At 32.4% G+C, this 26,842-nt stretch overlaps 1 protein-coding gene across 1 annotated transcript in view; it reads left to right on the top strand.

Annotated features, from left to right (window-relative positions):
• Positions 1-467: 467 nt before the first annotated feature.
• LOC139502938 (uncharacterized) overlaps positions 468-26,842 on the top strand; it is a 67,920-nt gene continuing 41,545 nt past the window's right edge. The window contains exon 1 of the mRNA XM_071292612.1: positions 468-526. Coding sequence (XP_071148713.1) covers positions 521-526 — 6 coding nt within the window. The 5' untranslated portion in view covers positions 468-520. The remainder of the gene's footprint in view (positions 527-26,842) is intronic.

Raw genomic sequence — 26,842 nt, 5'->3', positions numbered from 1 at the left:
TCGTTCTTTCTGGGTTTTAGTGAAACCTTCGTCAATACATGAATAAAGAACGTTTGAAAAGCCTCTAATGCACGCAAAATGTAAACGGTTGTGTTAATTTTTAATATATCTAAATGTTATATCATTCCTTATCATTGAAATTGTATTGAAACGTTTTATTGGAGTATATTTGGGTATATTGGGGTACAAAGTCATTTTGAGATCGTAAGCGGCTGACAAGAACGGAACAAGTTTCAAAGAAAAAAGTGATTTAAAATTAAATATATTTAAAAAATAAAGTTTAATTGGTGTTTAAATAACATGAAAATGCCTTAAATGATAGTATTATTCAATAATATCATGTTAAACATGTTTTTTGAGGTGTATTGGGGTATATTGGGGTATGTTGGGGTATATTGGGGTAAAAAGTCACGCCGCATCCGGGCGCCGCATCCGTGCTGCAAAAAAGAAAACAAGAAGCGACAAATAAGTAGAAATTTAAAGTTTGAACGCGTTGAAAAGGCCAGACAATAATGTGTAAATGAAGGTTTGCATCAATCATGATTTTTAAGTTTAGCTTTTCACATAGTATTATTAGTGACATTAGTAATTTCAAAATAATTTTCTTTTTATATCTGATTCTCTCTCTGGGCTTGTTACTAGCAGCAGAACCATAGATCGTAGATCCTTTTGAGATATTTTTTTTACTATCTGCGGACAATGGTCCACAAATTAAGAGAAAACATAAGGACCACAAGAGTTGCTGTTCTGCAGTTCGGCTCTAAAAGGACTCCGGACCTTCGATTTTGGCGCCCGAATCATTTCACACTCCTATTTATTCCCAGACATGGATACAAAGAAGGATTGAAGATGCAGCCATTTTAATAAGAGGGGGTCAAAAGCCCCTGTCAGAACACCATTAAACGTTTACTTACATTACTGTTAAAAAAAATTAAACATTCAAAAAAAGGGGGAGGGTGGAGTTCCATCTCTCACCATTATTTTTCTATAGCTTGGCTTAGGGGGAAGGGCCCATGCAGTAACAATAAATGGCTTTCTGGAAAAAATATTAGTCCAATTTTACAGAGGGCACACCACCATCTAAGTCTAAGACAAAAAAGTGTGTGGGGGTGGACATGTCGCCTAAGAAATGAAGAATATTTTGAAAATTAGGTACAATAGAATAAGAATATTTTATTTACAATAAGAAGGGATAACTGCATGAATTCCAAAACAAGAATCAAGAGATTTGTAAACAAAAAACCACGATACGACACCACTAAATATCTGCAGTATTTAATATAGGATTCTTTAGTTGGGATTATTTTGGGGAAAAAGCATATTCCCCTTTTGAATTGGGGCCCACTTTTGATTCCAAAATGTGTTGAAATTCACTGTTTCTGAACACACCCATCAATACTTTAATGCTACAAATGGAGCTACAATGTATCTAGGTAAAGGGTGGTATCGAAAAACTACTCTTTGAGTACAGAAAAAGCTGTACAGTTAAAAAATTGTATTGCCTGGCATCCACTAGATATATAAAACAAGTTGCTTTCTTTAAAAAAAGAAATGCAATCGTAAACCCAAATGCTTGTTTGGCATTATATATATATTAGATAATTGTTTAATAAAGATGTATTGTCTTATATTACTTTTGTTGTGCATAAGAATTAGAAACTGACATTGCCTGTTTAGTGGTTTAAATAATGTAATACCGGCTTCACACATCAACGTATAGATCCGACGTACGTCGGCCGAGGTAAAAAAAATCATGCACGCTACCAAAACGCTAGTAATTTTGATGCATTCAACCTGTCAATCATATCTGTATCGTGTGCACAACGAGCTTAAAGCGTGTATTGGGTGTGCGTAAAGCGTACCTTAGCGTTTCTCCTGGTCTTCCTACATTCCCAACTGCAGGTCTGTCTATATGTGAATGTTTGTCAATAAGTCTGTCACATTCACCCGTCTGTTTACATGTTTACCAGTCCGTCTATGTCCACTGGTTCGTCTACATGTTCACTAGCTTTGAAATAGCTTTCAGTAAGTGCGATTATTTCAGTGATTTGTGTCTATTGTTTTTATGTAAGTGATTATTGTGCACCGTACCCATAATTTTAGGGACGCGAATTGCAACTGATATTTTACAGTTTTTTCTTGCGATGTGTTGTCCTTAAGGTTTGGTTCATTTGGGAGGGTTGGGTTTATGGCCACCACATTGTTTATGTGCCAATGTCCATTCTAAAGCCAGAAACATGTAGTACAGTGGTTGTTGTTCATAATTCATGTCGGTCAAGTTGTTTTCGTAAATTATTTTGTTATCAATAAGGCTGTTTAGTTTTGTTTGATTTTTGATTTTAAATCTTAATGGTCGGGGCATTTAATAGCCGACTAAATAGTAGTTTTTTTCTCATTTTTGGAGGCCGCTCGGTGGCCTTTAAAGACTTACTATCACGTCATTGTAACTCTGGTTGGTATTTGTATCATTAGTGCTGGACCATGGTCGATCCTATATGCACCTTTGAGGCAGGCTGGATATTTTTGTAGATCTTGTACAGCTCAAACTAATGTGAGTAGTTCCTGTACTTCTATGTCTAGTCCCATGTTGCATGGTTAGAGAGGGTGTAATATCTTCTGTAGGTTTGATGAAGTTTCACCCGTATCGGACTTCTTTTCCTAAATGAAAGCTTTAAGGCGACGAGTATTTTTGTATGCAATGTGCCCTTAACGTGTCTAAAACTTATCTGTAGCGTTTTCAACGCTCGTGTAGCGTGTATATTATGTGCGTGCAGTTTACAGGTACATGTATATACGTTTGACAAACGCTTGAGCTGAATGATTTTTTTTATGTTCCATTAAAATTTTCCTGAAGTAAAAGCGTTCACCAAGCGTATACCTTTGCATTTCGACGTACTTCAAACTTATGGAACGCGTGTTAAAACGCTTGCGTAAAGTTCCTCTGGTGAGCAACTAAGTTACGCATACGATGATACGGACTTTGTTAATTTTCTTTTTTGACTGATTGTTTTACATTGTCATTTCGGGGCCTTTTATAGCCGACTATGCGGTACGTGCTTTGCCTGTTGTTGAAGGCCGTACGGTGAACCATAGTTTGTATTTCTGTGTTATTTTGGTTTCTTGCAGATAGTTGTCTCATTGACACCAAACCCGATATCTTCTTTTTTTATATTCGATATCTTATCGCCGACCTGGTTAAGTCTGCTAAAAATGCATGCATGATTCATTTTTAGGTTATCAGTCGTAATTAAAGTGGCACATTTAATTCGTTGTTTCATTGCTTGAAGTATCATTTCTTACATCTGCATGGTCAAATGTGTATTTTTTTAAAATAAATTTTAGATTTAGATTTCAGTCACGGTTATTTTTCCCCCTTCATATTGAATATCTATACTTATCAGTCGCATTTTAATGACGAAAAGGATTCAGAGGTTATTGAAAAAAAGTAAATAATGTTGCAATATTTAAACAAAGAAAATAACTTTAAATTTGCAATATTAATGAAAATGAATACGGACATAACTTTCATAATTAATTTTAACGTTATTTTCAATTAACGATTTTTTTTTAAATCCTCGTTTTTACACCTATTTGAGGCACGTATTTATGATTATATTTCCATGTCCTTGGTCTATCCTAGACGTAAAATTTCAAAAAGTGCTAATACTTTTTTTAAAGATATTATTTTTAATTGTTCTCGTTCAAAATATTTTATTTTTTCATATTCAATATCTATTTAATTTTATTTTTAATAACCATTTTTTTTTTTATTAAAGTTGCAATATTTAACCAAAAAAAATAACTGTAATTTAATCATATGCAAGAAAGACTTCCCTTTAATTTCAGTATAAAAAAATATATAGCTTGCTTTTTACAACATGTACATCTTCACTAAACGTAAAATCTAAAATAAAATGCTGCTAAAACTCTTTCTAAAGATTTTATTTTTAATTATTCTCGTTCAGAATATAAAGCGCATTGTTTACATGAAATCTTATCTCATATCTAAACACAGCTGGTTACATCGTTTGACTAATTAAAATACTACGCATGTAGGTTAATATTAGCAGCTTGTAATCGTGTGCAAGAAAATATTATATCATAATAAATTTCAGATCATACGTAAAATATCTCTATAGCAACTTAAGATGCTAATGCATATTCAACAGATTTGTAAGCTATTGCGCATGCATTTGAAAGGTGGTCATAGCTATTGCGCATGTATTTGAAAGGTGGTCATAGAAAGACCAGAAGTGTTCCGACTAACATCCGGTGTTCCGAAAGACTACATCCCTCGTCCAATATATACTGCGTAAACCCTCAGGGGTTTACGCAATTAAAAGTTGAAAGCAATGAGTGTCTATTAAAGAGAGAATTTTTTTTAATTATTTTGATGGGTATTTGTGACTGTTCAGACAGATGATGCAAGTAAACTTAGTTGGGTTAAATCTATGCGAAGTCTTTAGGAACCAAGACTATTGACGTATTAATTGGCGTAGACAATACAATCAATAGATATTTACACAGAAATTGGCCCCAAAGTTTTTTGAACTGGCTAATAGTAATATTATATGGGCACTTTGCCTACTTCAGACTGTCAGTAAAACACTTGCATAAGATGGGTGTCTGTTTGGTTAGGCAGGATGAACCTGTTTGCATCCACGTCGGGTCAAAATGTAGACTTTAAATCTGATACCTCTTTAAAGATCCATGCTCTTTGCACATAAAAAACCCTTTCAACAACTCTTCAAGGGGTCAGCAGGGCTCACGCTACCAGGCGACTAGGGCGAAGAAGTCGCTTTCCTGACCGTCACTTCGCTTTCCCAGACCCCCAAAAGTGAAAAGAAGTCGCCCTATTGTTTACGATAGTCGCTTTCGTCATCAGACATTTTCAATTTTTTACAAGGTGATGAAACATCAATTTTTTATTAATAAATAAAGAAATTCAGACATAAACGATTCATTTTCTTAATAGGAGAGGTTGAATCATTGTCTTTACAGTGTGTAGCAGGTTATTTAATAAAAAGATAACTTTCTATCATTTCATGCACTTCTGGTGCTTGTTACTCGAGAGCGTACATTAACCTATCTTTAGGAGGTAAAATTAGTTTGTTACCTTATTTAAATGTGATAATAGTTGCCTCCAGTTAATATTTTATCCCTTTATTGCATTAAAACGTCATGTTCCTTTCCAAATATATGTAGTTTTATCGTTTATTTTTGTAAATTTTCTTGTTTCTCCACCATTGACGGTTTTATAACTATCAGTTTCACCAAGAGAAGTCACTTCTCCCTATGATTCTGAACTTCTGAAGTAGTGTGAGCCCTGGGTCCTAGATGGCAAAATTTCTGTCCCTATCCATTTTACCCTCATTTTCCAAACGAAATATTTAACACTGGACGTTAAGCAACCATCAATCTATCACAGAAATTGGTCAGTTAAAAGGTGAAACTGAGTGGACAGTAATAAGCGTAATTCAGTCAGTTTGTTTATTTTAACACCAACACTGAGCAGATCTAAAAAAAAGAAGTTAAACTTTTCGTATTTTAAGAACTTTAAAAAGGTGAAATTATTCTTTCATCTTTTCCCTTAACAGCTAAAAAAAAAACTTGTCCAAGACTGAGGGACAGTCCCTCATTTGGAAGGGGGGGAGAGCTTGTTCAAAAACTCATGTATGCCTAAAAGACCTTAGATATTGCTATTTGGGAATCTGCTAATTTTATGTGGAATCTCTGTAGTATCCATTAATGGCTAACAAGATAATAGCAGTAAGGTGTACAGTGTATCCATAACTGTTGCAGTGTCAGACCTACGTATTGTCAAACAAAAAATCATACAGTCAGACAGAAATTTTCAGATTTAGTTAAACACATCTATTTAGTAGGAAATGTCTAATTTTTTGGGGTCAGACAAACACTTAAACAGTTTGGCACAATCTGCGTGTACATGTAAGCGGTGGTATTACATGTACATGGTCTGTAATGAGTGATTAATAACCATCTCTGTTCTTCCCTGGATTTTTTTATAGCGCTGTGGTAAGCATGCAATATAAGATTGATTAACCATTTTTACATTTTACATGATGTTCAATGATGTTGGTTATATAATATCAAAAGATGAAGACCTGCACCAAAGGGCCAAGTGAGCTTTTCTCATCACTTGGCGTCCGGCGTTCATCGTCTGTCGTCGTTTACTTTTACAAAAATCTTCTCCTCAGAAGCTACTCTACCAAATTTAAATAAACTTTATTAGCCACAATCATTATTATGGTATCTAGTTTAAAAAATGTGTGGGGTGACCAAGCCAACAAACCAAGATGGCCGCCATGGCAAAAAATAGAACATATGGGTGAAATGTAGATTTTGGCTTATAACTCTGAAACCAAAGAATTTAGAGCAAATCTTACATGGGTAAAATTGTTTATAAAGTCAAGATCTATCTGTATGTAAATTTTCAGATGAATCGGACAACCGGCTGTTGAGTTGCTGCCCCTGAATTGGTAATTTTAAGGATATTTTGTCGTTTTTGGTTTATATACTTGAATACTATTATAGATAGAAATAAACTGTAAACAGCAATAATGTTCATCAAAGTTAGATCTACAAATAAGTCATCATGAACAAAATGGTCAGTTGACCCCTTGAGGAGTTATTGCCCTTTATAGTCCATTTTCTGACAATTTTCATCAATTTTGTAAATTTTTGTAAATTTTTACAAAATATTTTCCACTGTCACTTCTTTACCAATTTCATTATATATAGAGATAATTGTAAGCATCAAGATTGTTCAGTAAGGCCACAATTAAACATATTTTGGTTTGCCCAAACCCTACCCAAAGGTTGAGACAGTGGGTAGGTAGGTAGGCATTTTCTTTTTTTTTTTTCGGGTGTTTATTAGTCCTCATGCCTATCTGATTAAAAAAAAACTTTTTCAAATCAGGACAATAAAAGAATTTGAGTATGCAGCTTTTTTCTGGGTAGGTAGGGTTGGCGCAAACAAACCTATTCTTTTTTATGGTCTAAAGTAGGATCTACAAACACATCACCATCACGACAACACAATTTTGTCATGAAATGAATCCATCTGTGTCCTTTGTTTAATATGCACATAGACCAAGGTGAGGGACACAGGCTCTTTAGAGCCTGCCTCTAGTTAGCTCACCTGGCCCAAAGGGCCAAGTGAGCTTTTCTCATCACTTGGCGTCCGGCGTCCATCGTCGTCCTGCGTTAACTTTTACAAAAATCTTCTCCTCTGAAACTACTGGGCCACAATCATCATTGGGGTATCTAGTTTAAAAAATGTGTCCGGTGACCCGGCCAACCAACCAAGATGGCCGCCATGGCTAAAAATAGAACATAGGGGTAAAATGCAGTTTTTGGCTTATAACTCAAAAACCAAAGCATTTAGAGCAAATCTGACATGGGGTAATATTGTTCAACAGGTCAAGATCTATCTGCCCTGAAATTTTCAGATGAATCGGACATTTCGTTGTTGGGTTGCTGCCCCTGAAATGGTAATTTTAAGGAAATTTTGCTGTTTTTGGTTATTATCTTGAATATTATTATAGATAGAGATAAACTGTAAACAGCAATAATGTTCAGCAAAGTAAGATCTACAAATAAGTCAACATGACCAAAATGGTCAGTTGACCACTTTAGGAGTTATTGCCCTTTATAGTCAATTTTTAACCATTTTTCGTAAATCTTAGTAATCTTTTAGAAAAATCTTCTCCTCTGAAACTACTGGGCCAAATTTAACCAAACTTGGCCATAATCATCATTGGGGTATCTAGTTTAAAAAATGTGTCCGGTGCGCTGCCCAACCAACCAAGATGGCCGCCATGGCTAAAAATAGAACATAGGGGTAAAATGCAGTTTTTGGCTTATAACTCAAAAACCAAAGCATTTAGATCTAGAGCAAATCTGACAACGGGTAAAATTGTTCATCAGGTCAAGATCTATCTGCCCTGAAATTTTCAGATGAATCGGACATTCCTATGTTGGGTTGCTGCCCCTGAAATGGTAATTTTAAGGAAATTTAGCTCTTTTTGGTTATTATCTTGAATATTATTATAGATAGAGATAAACTGTAAACAGCAATAATGTTCAGCAAAGTAAGATCTACAAATAAGTTAACATGACCAAAATGGTCAGTTGACCACTTTAGGAGTTATTGCCCTTTATAGTCGATTTTTAACCATTTTTCGTAAATCTTAGTAATCTTTTAGAAAAATCTTCTCCTCTGAAACTACTGGGCCAAATTTAACCAAACTTGGCCATAATCATCATTGGGGTATCTAGTTAAAAAAATGTGTCCGGTAACTCGGCCAACAAACCAAGATGGCCGCCATGGCTAAAAATAGAACATGGGGGTAAAATGCAGTTTTTGGCTTATAACTCAAAAACCAAAGCATTAAGAGCAAATCTGACAGGAAGTAAAATTGTTGATCAGGTCACGATCTATCTGCCCTGGAATTTTCAGATGAATCGGATAATCGGTTGTTAGGTTGCTGCCCCTGAATTGGTAATTTTGAGGAAATTTTGCTGTTTTTTTGTTATTATCTTGAATATTATTATAGATAGAGATAAACTGTAAACAGCAATAATGTACAGCAAAGTAAGAACTAAAAATAAGTCAGGATGACCAAAATAGTCAATTGACCCCCTAAGGAGTTATTGCCCTTCATAGTCAATTTTTAACAATTTTCTTAAAATTTGAAGATTTTCAATAACATTTTCCACAGAAAGTACTGTTATAGATAGAGATAATTGTAAGCAGCAAGAATGTTTAGTAAAGTAAGATCTACAAACACATCACCATCACCAAAACACAATTTTGTCATGAATCCATCTGTGTCCATTGTTTAATATTCACATAGACCAAGGTGAGCAACACAGGCTCTTTAGAGCCTCTAGTTATTCATATCGTCGCTGGGCTTCTAAAATGTTGTAAATTACAAATTTTGCAAGAAAAAAATATCTCACAAACAGGCTTTGAAAAATTTGGCAAAATGCATGGTTCCAAAATGTCATATGTGAACTTGAACATTTTTGTAAATAGCAGTGAAATAAATTATTTTTTTCCCAAAGCCATTCTACAACGATTTTCAAGTTTTCATACAACATTTAATTTTGGAAGCAAACTTTACAAACAACTAACATTGGCAATTTTTTAATATGTCTTATTTCACACATTTTTGATTGATCTAACTGTATGCTATTTTGTAATACCAAAGATTTCCTCCCATCCAGACCATTAATGGTGTCAAAAAGTATTTTTCGCCAAAAAAGTCATATACGACATTTAAGAAGCCCAGCGACGATATGCTTTTACAGACATCGTCACATGGAAATAAGTTACATTTTAATTATTGAGTTTTAAAAATTCAAATGTGTAGATATAAATTTATGTAATTTGATTTGAGTACAACCCCTCCCAACCTTTTTTGTAAGAGACTAGAGTACAAACGTAATTTTGTACTTTAAGTTGTTTGACTTAAAAACTTGTTATATATTCTTTTTCAACTTCATAATTGAATTTACTGACACATATATTTTAATTTACAAAAGTTTTCATTGACCAGATTGGAATTTTTTCATTAACATCAATCAAATTACAATTTTGCAATCAATATCAGTACATTTGTATATTATTTTATATCAAAGAAAGAAATGGAATAACCCTTTCCATATACTTTAATGTTATTAAAAACATGCTATAAACATATCCAAGATTTATATTATCTACCGGAAGCAGGACAAATCGCCCCATTTTCATGGATTCTGATCTACCCTTGAAATACTGGCAAATTAGTTACTCTACCATAAACATAAACAAGTTCGGCTACATGTAGTTGTGTAAACTTGTCAAATTAAGTTAATTTGATGGGTGGCTTCACTTGACAGCTTTGGTGTCAACCACACTGTTAATTAACACCACTTCCCTTAGCTTTATGTCATAAAAAATTTGTATTTCAAAAATGTTTGCCAAAAAAATTGAGTTACTTTCCTTTTTATCACCTTTCACTATAATAATCCTGAAACTTATGTTCTTTATCCTTAAAAAAATTAAATCTTAAAAAAAATTGAATGCAATGTTCATTCAATAGATCAGTATTGTATATATTCTTTTTATACGACCGCAAAAATTGAAAATTTTTTGGTCGTATATTGGTATCACGTCATCGTCCGTAGTCGTCGGCGTCAAAGACTTTTGGTTTTCGCACTATAATTTATAGTATAAGTGAATAGAAATCTATGAAATTTAAACACAAGGTTTATGACCATAAAAGGAAGGTTCAGGGATTGATTTTGGAAGTTTTGGTCCCAACAGTTTGGGAATTAGGGGCCAAAAAGGGCCCAAATAAGCATTTTCTTGGTTTTCACACTATAACTTTAGTTTAAGTGAATAGAAATCTATCAAATTTTGACATAAGGTTTATGACCACTAAAGGAAGGTTGGGATTGATTTTGGGAGTTTTGGTCCCAACAGTTTAGGAATTAGGGGCTAAAAAAGGGCCCAAATAAGCATTATTCCTGGTTTTCGCACCATAACTTTAGTATAAGTAAATAGAAATCAATGAAATTTAAACACAAGGTTTATGACCATAAAAGGAAGGTTGGGATTGATTTTGGGAGTTTTGGTCCCAACAGTTTAGGAATAAAGGGCCCAAAGGGTCCAAAATTAAACTTTGTTTGAATATACAAAAATTGAATCCTTGGTGTTCTTTGATATGCTGAATCTAAACATGTACTTATAATTTTTATTATGGGCCCAGTTTTCAAGTTGGTCCAAATTGTGGTCCAAAATTAAACTTTGTTTGATATCAACAAAAATTGAATCCTTGGGGTTCTTTGATATATGCTAAATCTTAACCAGTATTTAGATTTTTGATTATAGGCCCAGTTTTCAAGTTGGTCCAAATTGCTGTCCAAAATTAAACTTTGTTTGATTTGAACAAAAATTGTATATGGGGTTCTTTGATATATGTATATGCTTAATCTAACCATGTATTTAGATTTTTTATGTTTGGGCCTGGTTATCAGATTGTTCCACAAAATCCGACTCCACATTGAGGTCTAGAGAGTCAAAAATTGAACTTTATTTGAATTCATTAAAAATTTAATTCTTGGGGTTCTTTGATATGCTGAATCTTACCATGTATTTAGATTTTGGATATTGGACCATAATAGGTAATGTCCAATTTAAAATTTAAAGTTTTTATACGACCGCAAAATTTGAAAAAATTTTCGTCGTATATTGCTATCACGTTGGCGTCGTCGGCGTCGTCGTCCGAATACTTTTAGTTTTCGCACTATAACTTGAGTAAAAGTGAATAGAAATCTATGAAATTTTAACACAAGGTTTATGACCACAAAAGGAAGGTTGGGATTGATTTTGGGAGTTTTGGTCCCAACATTTTAGGAATTAGGGGCCAAAAAGGGCCCAAATAAGCATTTTCTTGGTTTTCGCACTATAACTTTAGTTTAAGTAAATAGAAATCTATGAAATTTTGACACAAGGTTTATGACCACAAAAGAAAGGTTTGTATTGATTTTGGGAGTTTTGGTCCCAACAGTTTAGGAATAAAGGGCCCACAGGGTCCAAAATTAAACTTTGTTTGATTTCATCAAAAATTGAATAATTGTTATACGACCGCAAAATTTGAAACAGTTTAGGAATTAGGGGCCAAAAAAGGGCCCAAATAAGCATTATTTTTGGTTTTCGCACAATAACTTTAGTTTAAGTGAATAGAAATCAATGAAATTTAAACACAATGTTTATGACCACAAAAGGAAGGTTGGTATTGATTTTGGGAGTTTAGGTCCCAACAGTTTAGGAATTTGGGGCCAAAAAGGGACCCAAATAAGCATTTTTCTTGGTTTTCGCACCATAACTTTAGTATAAGTAAATAGAAATCTATGAAATTTAAACACAAGGTTTATGACCATAAAAGGAAGGTTGGTATTGATTTTGGGAGTTTTGGTCCCAACAGTTTAGGAATAAAGGGCCCACAGGGTCCAAAATTAAACTTTGTTTGATTTCATCAAAAATTGAATAATTGTTATACGACCGCAAAATTTGAAAATTTTTTCGTCGTATATTGCTATCACGTTGGCGTCGTCGTCGTCGTCCGAATACTTTTAGTTTTCGCACTCTAACTTTAGTAAAAGTGAATAGAAATCTATGAAATTTTAACACAAGGTTTATGACCACAAAAGGAAGGTTGGGATTGATTTTGGGAGTTTTAGTCCCAACATTTTAGGAATAAGGGGCCAAAAAGGGCCAAAATAAGCATTTTCTTGGTTTTCGCACTATAACTTTAGTTTAAGTAAATAGAAATCTATGAAATTTTGACATAAGGTTTATGACCACAAAAGAAAGGTTGGGATTGATTTTGGGAGTTTTGGTGCCAACAGTTTAGGAATTAGGGGCCAAAAAAGGGCCCAAATAAGCATTATTCTTGGTTTTCGCACAATAACTTTAGTATAAGTAAATAGAAATCAATGAAATTTAAACACAATGTTTATGACCACAAAAGGAAGGTTGGTATTGATTTTGGGAGTTTAGGTCCCAATAGTTTAGGAATTAGGGGCCAAAAAGGGACCCAAATAAGCATTTTTTTAGGTTTTCGCACCATAACTTTAGTATAAGTAAATAGAAATCTATGAAATTTAAACACAAGGTTTATGACCATAAAAGGAAGGTTGGTATTGATTTTGGGAGTTTTGGTCCCAACAGTTTAGGAATAAAGGGCCCAAAGGGTCCAGATTTAAACTTTGTTTGATTTTATCAAAAATTGAATAATTGGGGTTCTTTGATATGCCGAATCTAACTGTGTATGTAGATTCTTAATTTTTGGTCCCGTTTTCAAATTGGTCTACATTAAGGTCCAAAGGGTCCAAAATTAAACTTAGTTTGATTTTAATAAAAAATGAATCCTTGGGGTTCTTTGATATGCTGAATCTAAAAATGTACTTAGATTTTTTATTATTGGCCCAGTTTTCAAGTTGGTCCAAATCGGGGTCCAAAATTAAACTTTGTTTGATTTCATCAAAAATTGAATAATTGGGGTTCTTTGATATGCCAAATCTAACTGTGTATGTAGATTCTTAATTTTTGGTCCCGTTTTAAAATTGGTTTACATTAACGTCCAAAGGGTCCAAAATTAAACTAAGTTTGATTTTAACAAAAATTGAATTATTGGGCCTCTGTGATATGCTGAATCTAAACATGTACTTAGATTTTTGATTATGGGCCCAGTTTTCAAGTTGGTCCAAATCAGGATCCAAAATTATTATATTAAGTATTGTGCAATAGCAAGAAATTTTCAATTGCACAGTATTCAGCAATAGCAAGAAATCTTCAATTGCACAGTATTGTGCAATAGCAAGAAATCTTCAATTGCACAGTATTGTGCAATAGCAAATATTTTCAATTGCACAGTATTCCACAATAGCAAGAAATATCTAATTGCACAATATTGTGCAATAGCAAGAAATTCCAATTGGATTTCAATTGGAGTTATCTTTCTTTGTCCAGAATAGTAGTTGAATCAACTTAAATCATTGTTTTATACAATATACAATGTATATTCACTTTTACTACCAACTGATAGATTAAAACAATCTTTACCATTCAGTGATAACAAGCACTTTTTTACATTTTAATATTTTATGATGTATTTAAATGAGTAGTTATTGTTGCAAACTTCATTAGAAATTTGAATTGAGATCAGTTTTGAAATAAGGGAAAGGGGGATGTGAAAAAAAAAATTGGAGGGTCAATTTTTTTTCATTTCAGATTTCATAAATAAAAAGAAAATTTCTTCAAACATTTTTTTGAGAGGATTAATATTCAACAGCATAGTGAATTGCTCAAAGGCAAACATTTTTTTTTAAGTTCATTAGACCACATTCATTCTGTGTCAGAAACCTATGCTGTGTCAACTATTTAATCACAGTCCTAATTTAGAGCTGAATCCAGCTTGAATGTTGTGTCCATACTTGCCCCAACCGTTCAGGGTTCAACCTCTGCGGTCGTATAAAGCTGCGCCCTGCGGAGCATCTGGTTGTTCTATGATATGCCGAATCTGACTGTGTATGTAGATTCTTAATTTTTGGTCCTGTTTTCAAATTGGTCTACATTAAGGTCCAAAGGGTCCAAAATTAAACTTAGTTTGATTTTAACAAAAATTGAATCCTTGGGGTTCTTTGATATGCTGAATCTAAAAATGTACTTAGATTTTTTATTATGGGCCCAGTTTTCAAGTTGGTCCAAATCGGGGTCCAAAATTAAACTTTGTTTGATTTCATCAAAAATTGAATAATTGGGGTTCTTTGATATGCCAAATCTAACTGTGTATGTAGATTCTTAATTTTTGGTCCGGTTTTAAAATTGGTCTACATTAAAGTCCAAAGGGTCCAATATTAAACTAAGTATGATTTTTAACAAAAATTGAATTCTTGGGCCTCTTTGATATGCTGAATCTAAACATGTACTAAGATTTTTTATTATGGGCCCAGTTTTCAAGTTGGTCCAAATCAGGATCCAAAATTATTATATTAAGTATTGTGCAATAGCAAGAAATTTTCAATTGCACAGTATTCAGCAATAGCAAGAAATCTTCAATTGCACAGTATTGTGCAATAGCAAGAAATCTTCAATTGCACAGTATTGTGCAATAGCAAATATTTTCAATTGCACAGTATTGCACAATAGCAAGAAATATCTAATTGCACAATATTGTGCAATAGCAAGAAATTCCAATTGGATTTCAATTGGAGTTATCTTTCTTTGTCCAGAATAGTAGTTGAATCAACTTAAATCATTGTTTTATACAATATACAATGTATATTCACTTTTACTACCAACTGATAGATTAAAACAATCTTTACCATTCAGTGATAGCAAGCACTTTTTTAGCTCACCTGGCCCGAAGGGCCAAGTGAGCTTTTCCCATCACTTTGCGTCCGTCGTCCGTCGTCGTCCTGCGTCCGTCGTCGTTAACTTTTACAAAAATCTTCTCCTCTGAAACTACTGGGCCAAATTAATCCAAACTTGGCCACAATCATCATTGGGGAATCTAGTTTAAAAAATGTGTGGCTTGACCCGGCCAACCAACCAAGATGGCCGCCATGGCTAAAAATAGAACATAGGGGTAAAATGCAGTTTTTGGCTTATAACTCAAAAACCAAAGCATTTAGAGCAAATCTGACATGTAGTAAAATTGTTTATCAGGTCAAGATCTATCTGCCCTGAAATTATCAGATGAATCGGACAACCCCTTGTTGGGTTGCTGCCCCTGAATTGGTAATTTTAAGGAAATTTTGCTGTTTTTGGTTATTACCTTGAATATTATTATAGATAGAGATAAACTGTAAACTGCAATAATGTTCAGCATAGTAAGATTTACAAATAAGTCAACATGACCGAAATGGTCAGTTGACCCCTTTAGGAGTTATTGCCCTTTATAGTCAATTTTTAACAATTTTCATAAAACTTCTAAATTTTTACTAACATTTTCCACTGAAACTTCTGGGCCAAGTTCAATATAGATAGAAATAATTATTAGCCGCAAGAATGTTCAGTAAAGTAAGATGAATATACACATCACCATCACCAAAACACAATTTTGTCATGAATCCATCTGTGTCCATTGTTTAATATTCACATAGACCAAGGTGAGCGACACAGGCTCTTTAGAGCCTCTAGTTTACATTTTAATATTTTATGATGTATTTAAATGAGTAGTTATTGTTGCAAACTTCATTAGAAATTTGAATTGAGATCAGGTTTGAAATAAGGGAAAGGGGGATGTGAAAATAAAATTGGGGGGTCAATTTTTTTCATTTCAGATTTCATAAATAAAAAGAAAATTTCTTCAAACATTTTTTTGAGAGGATTAATATTCAACAGCATAGTGAATTGCTCAAAGGCAAAAAAAAATTTTTAAGTTCATTAGACCACATTCATTCTGTGTCAGAAACCTATGCTGTGTCAACTATTTAATCACAGTCCAAATTTAGAGCTGAATCCAGCTTGAATGTTGTGTCCATACTTGCCCCAACCGTTCAGGGTTCAACCTCTGCGTTCGTATAAAGCTGTGCCCTGCGGAGCATCTGGTTAAGTTTAAGTTCCTAGACCACATTCATTATGTGTCAAGAAACCTGTGTTGTGTCAACTATTTAATCACAATCCAAATTCAGAGCTGTATCAAGCTTAAATGTTGTGTCCATACTTGCCCCTATGTTCAGGGTTCGAACTCTGCGGTTGTATAAAGCTCCCCCCTGCGGATCATCTGGTTTAGAATTCTGTATCTTTTTTATGCCCCTGCCGTAGCGTACATGTAGGTGGCATTGAGTTTTAATCTTGTACGTCCTAAGATTAGTTTCCAGTCTCTAACTTGAGTTTGCCTCAACCAAATATTATGAAACTTATACACATTTGCTTATAAAAACAAAACAGATCAAGTGTGAATTTTTGGTAGTATCACTTTAATGTTCTAGAGTTATGCCCCTTTATAAATGGAAAAATTGTTAAAAAAATTAGTTTCTGTTATCTAACATAAGTTTGCCTCAACCAAATGTTTTGAAACTTTAATAGCACAATATTTATGATATTAAAATACAGAACAAGTTTGAATTTTTATTGGGTCACTTTAACCATTCTCGAATTATGGCCCTTAATATATTGAAAAATTGCAACATATTTAGTTTCTGTTCTTTTACATCAATACATGTACATGTATAATCAAGTTGCCTCAACCAAATTTTATGAAACTTGTACACAATGCTTATAACCACAAAACACAGATGAAGTTGAATTTTGGGGGTACCACGATTTCCCGAGATACACAAGAACAACGTAATATCCCAAAAACAAACTGATATATATCCCGATAACAAGATTTTTTTATGGTGTTTTACTTTGAAAAATAAGTGTAACACAGAGCTCCAGATAAGCTGCGTATTTGCCTGATCAGGCAATACAAATAATTTAAAACCCCATGCGATCGCCCATTGCAGGGTTTCTAAAACACAATTCATCCAAAGGAAAAACCAATTATATGCAAAAACCATGAGTTCTTAACGCTTTTATTCGCTATGGTAAGCGTTGTTTACCCTAAGCTAATTACAGTCATCGCGTAAATCTATTTTTGTCGAGCCTGCAACTTTTGTTGCAGAAAGCTCGACATAGGGATAGTGATCTGGCGGCGGCGTTAGCTTACTTCTTTAAAGCTTTATATTTTAGAAGGTGGAAGACCTGGATGCTTCATACTTTGTATATAGATGCCTCATGTTACGAAGTTTCCGTCAGTCACATGTCCAATGTCCTTGACCTCATTTTCATGGTTCAGTGACCACTTGAAAAAAAAGTTCAGATTTTTTGTAATGTTGAATTCTCTCTTATTATAAGTAAGAGGATAACTATATTTAGTATGTGCGTACCTTGCAAGGTCCTCATGCCCGTCAGACAGTTTTCACTTGACCTCGACCTCATTTCATGGATCAGTGAACAAGGTTAAGTTTTGGTGGTCAAGTCCATATCTCAGATACTATAAGCAATAGGTCTAGTATATTCGGTGTATGGAAGGACTGTAACGTGTACATGTCCAACTGGCAGGTGTCATCTGACCTTGACATCATTTTCATGGTTCAGTGGTTATAGTTAAATTTTTGTGTTTTGGTCTGTTGTTCTCATACTATATGCAATAGGTTTACTATATTTGTTGTATGGAATGATTGTAAGGTGTACATGTCTAGCGGGCAGATGTCATCTGACCTTGACCTCATTTTCATGGTTCAGTGGTTATAGTTAAGTTTTTGTGTTTTGGTCTGTTTTTCTCATACTTTATGCAATAGGTTTACTATATTTGTTGTATGGAATGATTGTAAGGTGAACATGTCTAGCGGGCTGATGTCATCTGACCTTGACCTCATTTTCATGGTTGAGTGGTCAAAGTTAAGTTTTTGAGTTTTTGTCTTTTTATCTAATACTATATGTCATAGGTCAACTATATTTGGTGTATGGAAATATTTTATGATCTATATGTCAGTCGTGCAGGTTTTATTTAACCTTGACCTGGTTTTCACGGTTCATTGCTCAGTGTTAAGTTTTTGTGTTTTGGTCTATTTTCTTAAACTATAAGCAATCTAGGTCAACTATATTTGTTGTATGGAAGCATTGTTAGCTGTACATGTTTGCCTGGCATATGGTTCAACTGACCTTGACCTCATTTTCATGGTTCATGTTAAGTTAATGTGACAGTCGTAATAAAGCTTTATTTTTAGGAGTATCAACATAATATCAATGATTAGTAAAGAAGGCGAGACATTTCAGTGTGTGCACTCTTGTTATAATATTTATAATTGGAAATGTCCTTTCGTTCTTAAAATAGAACGTTGCACATCAAGTAGCTAAAATGGGTCCCTGTTGGAATTTTTCATTGCTCAAAAGGTACACGTAACATGCCTAAATATTCAATATTGTGTTGATGGAAAAAAACAATACATTAAGGAGCTTGTTGGTGAAAAACCCAATTTGATATTTGCTTGAGGGGTGAATTGGAATTGATAATGCAATTAAATAACTTATCACCCAATTACTTTAAACCCCAATTTGTGAATTCTTATCTGGAGCTCTGTTTAATTAACAGCATACAATTAGAAGGTTTAAGGGCATTCATAATTAAAAAAAATTACACGCAATCTTCAGAAAACAGATTTGTATATCTTATATGCAAACTCCTTGTTTAAAAAAAAATATGGCTTGAGTTAAATTTTGTATACAAGACGTACAAAACAAATTATTGAAGTGAGATTACACTTTTATTGAGTAAAAACAAGTAATACCTTTAATTAATATTCTTTAATATTGTTTAAAGTATAGTATAACACCTTAAAAAAGTATCATAACACTATAAAAAATCTTATTATCGGGACATACCAGTATGTTTTGGGATATTATAAAGGTTCTTGTATTTCTCGTGAAATCGTGATACCAGAATTTTGGTGGTGTCACAGGCAGGGATGGGCACGATTACTGACAGATGTAATAATCGATTACATGAAGGATTTTTCTGCAATCGATTAATAATCGATTACTCAAATTTTAGTATGTAATCGATTACAATCGATTACTTTTCGATTACTGTCAATTACATTACTTTTCGATTACTGTCAATTACATACTTCAACATTTCAACAAAAAATAACATGAGTAAAACACAATTATATTGCTCAACATTTGTATAGTGGAAATTAGGATCTTTACAAAATGCATCATTCAAAGTATTGTTTCTAAATTATAAGTGAATAGCTGTTTTTTTTAGATCAAATCTCTTGATGAAGATTAGAAATATTTAAGAAATCTTAAAATTTTGACTTTCAACATAAATGAAAGATGTCATCGCATTGCAATAATCACTTATTCATAACTTATTATTTTTCAAAAATTTAGCTTTCTTACCGAATTACGTTTGCTTTTTTGTTTTTTAATCTTTAAAAAAAAAATTTAGCATAGTTAATTATAATTTTAAGGAAATATTTAAAAAGTAGAATAATTAATTAGTTCAGCTAATTTTTAAGATCAAAATTTATTTTTATAATGACATGCATGATTTAAACATTTTGTTTGGATAACCACCCTAATTACAGATTATTTAACTGCCACTGGAGTACAATTTATAACCTGGGGCTAAATATTGTAAATTTCCTTCTTAATTAGACGTAAGATAATTGAAATAAAAACAAAGTATTTTTGTTATTGATTAGAAGACTTTGATCATCTCATTCGTAAAGGCAAGAATGCTGTTAAGATTTGTTAACTTCTTCGATCAAATTATATACAAAATATATTTATAGTGTCAAAGGGATACATGTATCTATTTCTAAAAAGAATAGCTATGCATTGCCATTGGTTCATTGTTAAAAGGATTTTGAGTTCTTTTTTAATTCAATTTATATACATGTATATCATAACATTTAAGAAATCAACTGTTTATCTATTCTAAGCTTTTATTTCAACTCTGATTGAAAATGATGTTTTCAGGAAATTTAATACAAATAAGCTTACTACTTTTAAAAAATGTAGTACAGAACTTAGCGAAAGACAGACACATTTTTTATTTAAGATTTATTTTATTATTTCAAATCTATTTTCTTATTTAAATATTAAAGCTCTTGAATTATTGACAAGCACATACATTTGTACATCCATTTGTTTCAAAAGCTAGATATAAAGTAAATTTAGGTAGGGGATCTGGTTGCTCATACTGCAGCTTGAGACAATAGATAGAAATAAGGCAGTTGCTTAACTCTCAAGTATTGTTGATGCCTAATTTTTTATCTGTACTACAAAGTGATAACATACATATTTTCCTCTGAAATAGATTATTTTTCATCAAACTATTTTACTAAAGTAATCGAAAAGTAATCGATGATTACATCCACATTTTTGCTGTAATCGATTAAATTACGATTACATGTAATCGAAAATGTCTGCGATTACAGATTACTGTCGATTACTTGAAAAAATGTAATCAATTACAATCAATTACGATTACAGATTACGATTACCCCATCCCTGGTCACAGGTAAATTTTGTAAAAAAAAAAGTATCCATTTTTCCATATTTTACAAGTAAATGGACGTAGTTTTTTCTACCAGGAAACATTACATTTACATTAACTCTGTCCATGAATCTACCAAACTCTGAAAAAAGCTTGTTTATGATCATAAAATAGTATCCAGAAGTCGATTTGTAAAAAATAAAAAAAAGAATTCGTATTTTACTTATAAATGGACTTAGTTTTTCTGCCAAGAAAAATTGAATTCACTCTGGTTAAGGTTTATGCCCCTCCGATATTTGACTTCATTAGGTGAATAAACAATCTCTCAGATCAACCAACCAGTCTACCACATGACCGGAATTGTACAGAATAATACCGTTAGTTTGAAATTTCAAAATGATAGCTCTGATATTTGATTGGATACTGCTGTCAGACTTGGGGTAATTGTAATTGTAATCGTTAATCAGCTGTAATTGATTACAATTTTTCAAGTAATCATTGTTATCATTAATCAGCCAAAAATCTGATTACATGTAATTTAATTTAATCAATTACTTTTCAAAATACCCTGTAATCCTGATTACTTTTTGGTTACATTCTGATTACAATGATTTTTTTTAACTGTGTTTATGGTCAAGAAATTAACCTTTTTGTTATTCTTATTTAATAAATATTTAACATGTTAATAAGATAGTTTGGTTTACTTTATAAATCATCTTAATTGATTTGTATACTTCAGTAAAAAATAAACTGTTACAGTAATGAAAAGATATTGTGCATATATTGACAATTCAAAGATGTACATATATATATATATTTGATAATATACTGTTATATTCTAGTAAAACTTTTCTTTAACCCTGAATTTTTATCTTTTGTTAATAATGTGATTTTTGTCAACTTTGAATTGACAGGTAGATAACAAATTAGGTTTGTTTTTATTGCAATTACCAATTGAGTATAGCTCTAGGACAATAGGTTCTAAGTATGATAGTGCTAAGCAGGCATTGTTTGACTTACACTGGCTTCCGATCAAAGCCAGAATTACATTCAAAATCTTAACATATATGTACAACTGTCATGTAGGTAATGCACCGTCATATTTGATCAATTTGTTAAATCCTCAAGTGTCGAAACGTTCATTAAGGTCGTCAGAGTCATCTATTGGTTGTTATGCAGTCCCATATAACAAAAAGAAAACTTTTTCAGATAGAAGCTTTAGTACTATTGGGCCAAAATTGTGGAATGAACTAGGTACAAATGTAAAAAATTCTGAATCTTTGGATACTTTTAAATGTCGGTTGAAAACATTGTATTTCGAAAATTATTTTGAACTTTTCTGACTTTTTTCTTGTGTATCACAGTGTATATTTTCAATTTTTGGTATAGTACATACATATTGTATTTTTGTATAGTATTTTTGTATTTTATATGTCATTTATGTACAACGCCATTGAATACATATTGTATATGTAGAAATAGGCGATTAATTAAGTTTTCATGTTTCATGTTTCAATATATATATGATAAAAGATTAATCAGACATTCAAAATTTTTCTAATTAACACAAACTAAATTAAAAGTTGGAAAAATCTTGCTTGAAATAAGCAAAATGTTGTATGTATTTGGACAAAAAGGGCCCAAATAAGCATTTTCTTGGTTTTCGCACAATAACTTTAGTTTAAGTAAATAGAAATCAATGAAATTTAAACACAATGTTATTGACTACAAAATGAAGGTTGGTATTGATTTTGGGAGTTTAGGTCCCAACAGTTTAGGAATTAGGGGCCAAAAAGGGACCCAAATAAGCATTTTTCTTGGTTTTCGCACCATAACGTTAGTATAAGTAAATAGAAATCTATGAAATTTTGACACAAGGTTTATGACCATAAAAGGAAGGTTGGTATTGATTTTGGGAGTTTTATTCCCAACATAATAAGGGGCCCAAAGGGTCCAAAATTAAACTTTGTTTGATTTCATCAAAATTGAATAATTTGGGGTTCTTTGATATGACGAATCTAACTGTCATGACTGTGTATGTAGATTCTTAACTTTTGGTCCCGTTTTCAAATTGGTCTACATTAAGGTCCAAAGGGTCCAAAATTAAACTTAGTTTGATTTTGACAAAAAATGAATCAGTTAGGTTCTTTGATATGCTGAATCTAAAAATGTACTTAGATTCTTGATTATTGGCCCAGTTTCAAGTTGGTCCAAATCGGGGTCCAAAATTAAACTTTGTTTGATTTCATCAAAAATTGAATAAATGGGGTTCTTTGATATACCAAATCTAACTGTGTATGTAGATTCTTCATTTTTGGTCCTGTTTTCAAATTGGTCTACACTAAAGTCCAAAGGGTCCATAATTAAACTTAGTCTGATTTTAACAAAAATTGAAATCTTGGGGTTCTTTGATATGCTGAATCCAAAAATGTACTTAGATTTTTATACGACCTCAAAATTTGAAAAATTTTTCGTCGTATATTGCTATCACGTTGGCGTCGTCGGCGTCGTCGTCGTCCGAATACTTTTAGTTTTCGCACTCTAACTTTAGTAAAAGTGAATGGAAATCTATGAAATTTTAACACAAGGTTTATGACCACAAAAGGAAGGTTGGTATTGATTTTGGGAGTTTTGGTCCCAACATTTTAGGAATTAGGGGCCAAAAAGGGCCCAAATAAGCATTTTCTTGGTTTTCGCACTATAACTTTAGTTTAAGTTAATAGAAATCTATGAAATTTTGACACAAGGTTTATGACCACAAAAGAACAGTTGGGATTGATTTTGGGAGTTTTGGTTTCAACAGTTTAGGAATTAGGGGCCAAAAAAGGGCCCAAATAAGCATTATTCTTGGTTTTCGCACAATAACTTTAGTTTAAGTAAATAGAAATCAATGAAATTTAAACACAATGTTAATGACTACAAAAGGAAGGTTGGTATTGATTTTGGGAGTTTAGGTCCCAACAGTTTAGGAATTAGGGGCCAAAAAGGGACCCAAATAAGCATTTTTCTTGGTTTTCGCACCATAACGTTAGTATAAGTAAATAGAAATCTATGAAATTTAAATACAAGGTTTATGACCATAAAAGGAAGGTTGGTATTGATTTTGGGAGTTTTGGTCCCAACAGAATAAGGGGCCCAAAGGGTCCAAAATTAAACTTTGTTTGATTTCATCAAAATTGAATAATTGGGGTTCTTTGATATGCCGAATCTAACTGTCATGACTGTGTATGTAGATTCTTAACTTTTGGTCCCGTTTTTAAATTGGTCTACATTAAGGTCCAAAGGGTCCAAAATTAAACTTAGTTTGATTTTGACAAAAAATGAATCAGGTAGGTTCTTTGATATGCTGAATCTAAAAATGTACTTAGATTCTTCATTATTGGCCCAGTTTTCAAGTTGGTCCAAATCGGGGTCCAAAATTAAACTTTGTTTGATTTCGTCAAAAATTGAATAAATGGGGTTCTTTGATATACCAAATCCAACTGTGTTTGTAGATTCTTCATTTTTGGTCCTGTTTTCAAATTGGTCTACACTAAAGTCCAAAGGGTCCAAAATTAAACTTAGTCTGATTTTAACAAAAATTGAAATCTTGGGGTTCTTTGATATGCTGAATCCAAAAATGTACTTAGATTTTTTATTATTGGCCCAGTTTTCAAGTTGGTCCAAATCAGGATCTAAAATTATTATATTAAGTATTGTGCAATAGCAAGTCTTTTCAATTGCACAGTATTGCGCAATGGCAAGAAATATCTAATTGCACAATATTGTGAAATAGCAAATTTTTTTTTAATTAGAGTTATCTTTCTTTGTCCAGAATAGTAAGCAAGAAATATCTAATTGCAAAATATTGTGCAATAGCAAGATTTTCTTTTAATTGGAGTTATCTTTCTTTGTCCAGAATCAACTTAAATCTTTGTTATATACAATATACAATGTATATTCACTTTTTACTACCAACTGAAAAATTAAAATAATCTTTACCATTCAGTGATAACAAGCAGTTTTTTTTACATCTTATTTCCTTATCTTATCTAAAATGTTTTTTAGATAATGTATGTTGGACATTTGCCAGACATGACTATGATGTCATTTTCTATTTTTATTTGCCAATAACTTTATGTAAATAACTTCATTGGAAATTTGCCAATATAAAATGTTGCTGATGAAGTTTTTTTTATTGTTTTATACAATAAACAATGTATATTCACTTTTACTACCAACCAATCTTTACCATTCAGTGATAACAAGCACTTTATTTTACATTTTAATATTTTATGATGTATTTAAAAGAGTAGTTATTGTTGCAAACTCCATTAGAAATTTGAATTGATATCAGTTTTGGAAAAAGGGAAACGGGGATGGGAAAAAAGGGGGGGGATTAAATTTTTCTCATTTCAGATTTCATAAATAAAAAGAAAATTTCTTCAAACATTTTTTTGAGAGGATTAATATTCAACAGCATAGTGAATTGCTAAAAGGCAAAAACAAACTTTTAAGTTCATTAGACCACATTCATTCTGTGTCAGAAACCTATGCTGTGTCAACTATTTAATTTTAGATTTAAAAAGTTTGAAGAAGAAATCTTTAATTGTAAAATTTGTAAAATCTTGACATTTGTTTTGTGTAAAAAAAAAACATGTAATGTCAAAATTTTGATCACAATCCAAATTCAGAGCTGTATCACGCTAGAATGTTTTGTCCATACTTGCCACAACTGTTCAGGGTTCGACCTCTGCGGTCGTATAAAGCTGCGCCCTGCGGAGCACCTGGTTTATTATGGGCCCAGTTTTCAAGTTGGTCCAAATCAGGATCTAAAATTATTATATTAAGTATTGTGCAATAGCAAGTCTTTTCAATTGCACAGTATTGCGCAATGGCAAGAAATATCTAATTGCACAATATTGTGAAATAGCAAATTTTTTTTTAATTAGAGTTATCTTTCTTTGTCCAGAATTGTAAGCAAGAAATATCTAATTGCAAAATATTGTGCAATAGCAAGATTTTTTTTTTAATTTGAGTTATCTTTCTTTGTCCAGAATCAACTTAAATCTTTGTTATATACAATATACAATGTATATTCACTTTTTACTACCAACTGATAAATTAAAATAATCTTTACCATTCAGTGATAACAAGCAGTTTTTTTACATCTTAATATTTTAATGTATTAGTATTTAAATGAGTAGTTATTGTTGCAAACTCCATTAGAAATTTGAATGGAGATTAGTTTTGGAATAAGGGAAAGGGGTATGTGATTAAAAAAATTGGGTTCAATTTTTCTCATTTGAAATTTTATAAATAAAAAAGAAAATTTCTTCAAACATTTTTTTGAGAGGATTAATATTCAACAGCATAGTGAATTGCTCTAAGAGAACAAAAATTTGAAGTTCATTAGAACACATTCATTCTGTGTCAGAAACCTATGCTGTGTCAACTATCACAATCCAAATTTAGAGCTGAATCCAGCTTGAATGTTGTGTCCATACTTGCCCCAACCGTTCAGGGTTCAACCTCTGCGGTCGTATAAAGCTACGCCCTGCGGAGCATCTGGTTAGTACTTGCATTTTGTATACAATTATATCATCCATATTTTAACTCCCATAAACTGCACCTTGAAATACACATAAAGTCTGGAAGAGGTTAGGAGACAAACAGCAAACTCTTTATAAAGCTTTATTCAATTGAAGTTAAAATAATTCAGAGATCAATGATGATAAAGTGTAATGGGTCAAGCCAGTGACACAATGCTCATGTATGTATGTAGTGAACTTTCATGGTTTATTAAACAGATGAAGTTTAAAGTTATCATTTTATAATGAACATAATCCTTCCCAAAAATGCTATGGTTGTATTAAACTTTTATTCATTCACATTCAAAATGGTTTTATTTTTACTCATTGTAATCAGATGTAATCATGATTACTTTGCCAATGTAATCATTAATTTAATCAGACACTTTGATAAATGATGTAATCGTTAATTTAATTTAATCATACAAATGACAAAGTAATTGTAATTTAATCAATTACATTGAAAGAAATCAGACCCATCTCTGACTGCTGTGGTGTGCCAAAAAGCTCAGCACAGCAGTGCTAAAACAACCTGGGTAGAACACTATCTATAGAGGCCCATTAAAGGGACAAAAGCAGAACATGTCAAATTCACCAAAAAAAAACTGCAACGGCAAACTGTACTTTTAAGGGCTTCTGATACAGTTTCAATTAAGTTAACACAAATGCGGCTAGACATAAAGCATTCTAATTCCCCAA

Source organism: Mytilus edulis, chromosome 14 (genome assembly GCF_963676685.1).
Source record: "Mytilus edulis chromosome 14, xbMytEdul2.2, whole genome shotgun sequence".
Classification (NCBI taxonomy): domain Eukaryota; kingdom Metazoa; phylum Mollusca; class Bivalvia; order Mytilida; family Mytilidae; genus Mytilus; species Mytilus edulis.
Note: the sequence above shows the minus strand (reverse complement) of the source record. Positions and strands in the feature narration are given on the sequence as shown.